General features: G+C 41.4%; 1 protein-coding gene across 1 annotated transcript; it reads left to right on the top strand.

Moving 5' to 3' along the window:
• The first annotated feature begins 487 nt into the window (after positions 1-487).
• tmco1 (transmembrane and coiled-coil domains 1) lies at positions 488-4,960 on the top strand. The gene is made up of 7 exons (XM_030083097.1): positions 488-698; positions 1,763-1,840; positions 1,915-1,974; positions 2,059-2,105; positions 2,184-2,251; positions 2,381-2,525; positions 3,774-4,960. The coding sequence occupies exons 1-7, from the start codon at positions 629-631 to the stop codon at positions 3,870-3,872; spliced, it is 567 nt and encodes a 188-aa protein (XP_029938957.1). The 5' UTR covers positions 488-628; the 3' UTR covers positions 3,873-4,960.
• The last annotated feature ends 272 nt before the right edge of the window (positions 4,961-5,232 follow it).

The raw sequence follows: 5,232 nt of genomic DNA, 5'->3' as shown, positions 1-5,232 counted from the left end.
GTAAAAGTCCCAGACTCCAAATTCCTTTTTCATGTGTGAATTAGAAGCACCTTTGGCTGAAAAAGTAAGTAAAAAGTAAGCTTGTGATAAGACGTTCACTAGTTTGATTCCCATTACTTTAATTTGGCCCGTATCATCTCCCTAAGTATCTTTAAAGCAGCAATTTATCCGCTTATTTGTTTGTTTATTTTTGTATCTTATTGCTTCAGTAGAAATCTGTACTGTACTTAATGTGTTCATACTCAAATCTGTTTCTTCTTTGTATCTTCTTTGTCTCTTAATTTAATTTATTCTATTTTATTTTATTTTATTTTATTTTATTTTATTTTATTTTATTTTATTTTAGTATCGTATTTGAACTGTTGGTGTAATTTTGTTTTTTGCTGAGTCTATTTTATCCTGCTGTCAATCTGTTATTATGAATAAAGTTTTTTTTTCTCACCTCGTAGCGGAAATGACCCGGAAGTAGTTCCCGTCCGGGTCCCGACTTCCTGCTCGGGAGTGCTGACCGAGCTGTGAGTGGCGAGAAGCCGGGCTCACGGGCATCACGCGTCAGGCAGCAGTCCCTGGAAGAAAACTGCTCCGTCTCCCCCTCAGCTAGCTCGGACGGAAAGTGGTCGCCGCCGCCATGAGCACCATGTTCGCAGACACCATCCTGATCGTCTTCATCTCCGTTTGCACGGCGCTGCTCGCCGAAGGTACGTCCGGCGTGTCGACCACCGCCAACCGCAAAAAACTCACCAAGGCAGAAATATATGCGACAGGGCACCGTTTATGTTCTCAAAAGAACAGTTTGTTTTTACTTTTTTATGGTTAGGCGGAGGCGCTGTGAGCATGCTGTCAGTAATCCAGTTAGCTGTGCTAATGCTAATGCTAGTTTAAAGCCCCCAGAAGAAACACTTTGCTGGTTAATGTTAATATTTATTCTCTTTAATCACATTTATGCTGATGCTCTCATAATATGTTCATATGTATGTTATGTATGCGTCTTCAAACATGCAAAAGCTGCTTTTTTCATTATTTTTTCTGTAGTGCTATATAAAACAGACATTTTAAGACACTTTTACAGAGAAAACCCAACAGTTCCATTGAACCAGACTCAGAGGAGACTTCCTGTAGAACCAGACTCAGAGGACTCAGAGGAGACTTTCTGCAGAACCAGACTCAGAGGAGACTTTCTGTAGAACCAGACCCAGAGGAGACTTCCTGTAGAACCAGACTCAGAGGAGACTTTCTGCAGAACCAGACTCAGAGGAGACTTCCTGTAGAACCAGACTCAGAGGAGACTTTCTGTAGAACCAGACTCAGAGGAGACTTTCTGCAGAACCAGACTCAGAGGAGACTTTCTGTAGAACCAGACCCAGAGGAGACTTCCTGTAGAACCAGACTCAGAGGAGACTTTCTGCAGAACCAGACTCAGAGGAGACTTCCTGTAGAACCAGACTCAGAGGAGACTTTCTGTAGAACCAGACTCAGAGGAGACTTTCTGCAGAACCAGACTCAGAGGAGACTTTCTGCAGAACCAGACTCAGAGGCGACTGTCCTGTTCCAGTTGGGGTCAAGGGTTAGAAGAAGAGCAAAGGATAGAACAGACAGAGAGATTGTTGGTTGGGATACAAAATCTCCTGTTGCTTTATCTGTGGCCCTTATCTTCTTCCTTACAATAGAATCAACTACAACAGCGTGGGTTTTTTTGACACTGTCAACAACGATTTGACTCAGCATGTGTTTTCATTCCCCCTCTTATTCTCATTTTTCCTAGGAATTACCTGGGTTTTAGTTTATCGCACTGAAAAGTACAAAAGGCTGAAGGCTGAGGTGGAAAAACAAAGCAAGAAGCGTAAGTGTCCCTCCATGTAAGTCTGTTTCCTCCCAGTCTGCTTCAAACCTTAATTATACTTCACCTGATTTCAGTGGAGAAGAAAAAGGAAACCATCACGGAATCTGCTGGACGTCAGCAAAAGAAGAAAATCGGTAAACTCTCTGCCATCAGGATGTCGGTGTGCTCCTCTTTTTTATTGACAGCTTTATTTTTAACTCATGATTTATGTGTTACAGAAAGACAAGAGGAAAAGCTGAAGAACAACAACAGAGACTTGTCCATGGTGAGAGAGTGTTTTCACTCTACAGTCAGATACTAAGTCATTGTTGTGTTGTATGTTTTAATCTTACATTGTCTGTAGGTACGCATGAAGTCCATGTTCGCAATTGGCTTCTGCTTCACGGCTCTGATGGGCATGTTCAACTCCATGTAAGTCAAGCAAATAAATCGCTTCATAGACTAATCACTCTCAAGTTGAGAAGGGTGGGAATATCTGTTTACGCTCCATTTTTCAGCTATTCCAACAAGCTCTTACCAACGTTTTCTTCTCCTGTCCAGCTTTGATGGCAGAGTGGTGGCAAAATTGCCATTTGTGCCACTGTCATACATCCAAGGGCTCTCACACCGCAACCTGCTGGGCGAAGATTACACCGACTGCTCCTTCATCTTCCTCTACATCCTGTGCACCATGTCCATCAGACAGGTAGCTCCCACCGCCTCTCCTGTGGGTTAGCATTGGTGTACCTTCTGCTGGATTACATTAGCATTGGTGTATTGGAGGAGTTCTGCTTTGTGGATTTTGTTAAAGAAGATAAAGCCATTAACTGACGGTGAAAGTGTGAGAGCGCGGGTGCGTCTGCAGACTGCTACACAAACACATTTCATCCCCAAGGCGTAGACGCAATGTCAGATTCCACTGTGTGGTTGATCAAGAACTTTACAGGTTGAATGGAAAAACTTGACAGTTATTGCTGTCTTCATTCAGTTAAATGCCCTTTGTGCGGCCTGGCTACAGAGTTTAGAATTAATTTATGATTAGACCTGTTATAAAGGATTCAAAAACTGTTGAGCTCCGTCTCAGCTGCCTTACCTTTAGTGTTTTTACCATTGTAGTGTGGTATTCCACTGCTGAGGAGGGATTTTCAAACAACTCATGGCAGATTAAATGCGTTCCTGAGCTGTCTGTGTGTTTCCAAGTGTTGGACGTTAAGAATAAGACTGCCAGTTACCTTCTGAACACTGAAAGTCAGAGTGCAGCTCCTTTTCAGAGGTGACATGGTGTGTGCTCTGGCGCCACCGGCAGGTCAACCCCGGCATCTTTGCTTCTCTTTATTATTCCACTACATGCCTGATATTCTAGCGTTGATCAATTAGTTCCTGAGATATTTTGAGCAGAAAGTCAAGGTTTTCATGTTAGGAGCAGGAATTGGCAGACCTAAGTGAGCAAATTTGACACTGATTGAGTTGGAGCAGTTTATAAACCAAAGCTCTTCCATAATCCTCCAAGTCTCTGAAATCTTCACCTGCAATCCTTTTATTATCACTGATTTCCTACTGAGGATATTCCAAGAAAAACAAACTGTTGGGGGGATTTAAAGGGAGGGTTTGATTATTTTCAGCAGCACTTTGCACCCATGTCTTTAAGTACTGTAGTAATGACTGTAATTCATGTTGCTATGGTTTCAGCAGACGTGACGGTTCTTCACTTTGCGCTCAGTAATTTTGAATTGCTCCTGTCAGTTCGGTGCCTTCACACACCCTGAACCAACCCTCTGAGGGTCGGTTCTTACAGCTCGTTTTCTGAACTCTCACACTGGAAAGACTCCCATTTACCACAGAAAAGACTGAACACTGAAATAATGGAATATCTGAAGATAATTTTGTTCCTGCCTCTTCAGACACTCCCCTAACTGTCTCAGACGTTTACGGTTTGCGTCTGTCTCCCCTCCAGAACATCCAGAAGATGCTGGGCCTGGCGCCCTCCAGAGCTGCCACCAAGCAGGCGGGAGGCTTCCTCGGACCTCCTCCGCAAGCAGCCAAGTTCTCCTGATCGGCCGCTCCTTCGTGGCGTCTGCCTCGCAGCTTCTGTCCGCTGGACTGATTTTGTGTGTTGTTTGTTTAGGACGTTAGGAAAAGAAACGATTTGGAAATACGTTTTACCAAAAACAAGTCCGTCGTACAATTTGAGAATACTGTTGATGAGCGCACGAAACATCTGATCTGTTTTCAGTATTATATTTGTCAATGACTTTATCCAGCTGTTGTCATTCATTCATTTCATTTAGATTGAGCAATAAAACGGATTCATTTTCATTATCCAGGTGTTTTCTTCTCAGATACCGAGAGCTGGTCTCTGATGAAGAGATGAGCTTGTGTTGAACAAATCAAATAAGACAAGTGCTTTCAAAAGAAAGAAATGCAAAAAAAACTAAAGGTTTTTCTTCTTTTCATTTCATTCATTCAAATGCTTCCTGGAATGCCTGAAGGGGTTGAAAATGGACAGTTGATATAGAGAAAAAACTGAGTTTTGAATAGTTTTGATTAAGTTAACAGGTTGTGTGTGTGTTCTAAGAATCCAACCTGATGAACGATTGACACTAATTTCTGTAATGTGACTAATGTATTGATTGATCACCGTTTCCCCAAACCTCAACACCATATGTGCAGTACGGCAGTATAGAGAACAGAGAGCTTTTTCATCCAGGAGTAGTTTTACTTTATAATTGATGAGCTTTTGGAGATTTTTGTTTTTGTGTGTCTGACTTGTGCTTTTCCATTACCATCATCCACTTTTTAAGTGTATTTAATTCCTCAGTAACTGTCTTTGAGTTCATTATGATTGTATTTCTGCAGAATACATTAGGGTCATCTGCATAAACTGTGAGTTTTAACAATTGAGATATTGTTGATATAGATATTGAACAGTTTTGGTCCCAATACAGACCCCTGGGGGACACCACAGGAAATGCCAAGTTTTCCAGATGACAGTCCTAATTTTGCATATTGATCTCTTTCAAATAATTAGCTTTTTATCCGGTCCCCGCTGACCCTCTGATACCAGATATTTGGAATTTGATTGGCTCAATTTCATTGACTGTATCAAAGACTGTCTTGAAAACAATAAAAATCCCGACAGCATGTTTTTTGTTTTTTTTCAGTGCGTCTGTGATTTCTTCGGTTGCTTCGAGTGTTGCCGCAGAAGTGATTATCTTAGTTCTGAAAGCGTATTGACTATCTGGTGTTTTTCAAGAAGCTGTTCTGGAGTTGAGTTTTTATAGGATTTTGGTTTTTATGGAAGTTTCATGCCTACATTTTAAAATTGAATGCATTAATTATTTCACATTTGTTACTGTTTTAGAGAATAAAATTTTCAAGGTCTGATTTTTGTTAACTTTAATTTGCTTTCTGTC

This window comes from Salarias fasciatus, chromosome 23, assembly GCF_902148845.1.
Source record: "Salarias fasciatus chromosome 23, fSalaFa1.1, whole genome shotgun sequence".
Lineage (NCBI taxonomy): Eukaryota > Metazoa > Chordata > Actinopteri > Blenniiformes > Blenniidae > Salarias > Salarias fasciatus.
This window is presented reverse-complemented; position numbering and strand designations above follow the sequence as displayed.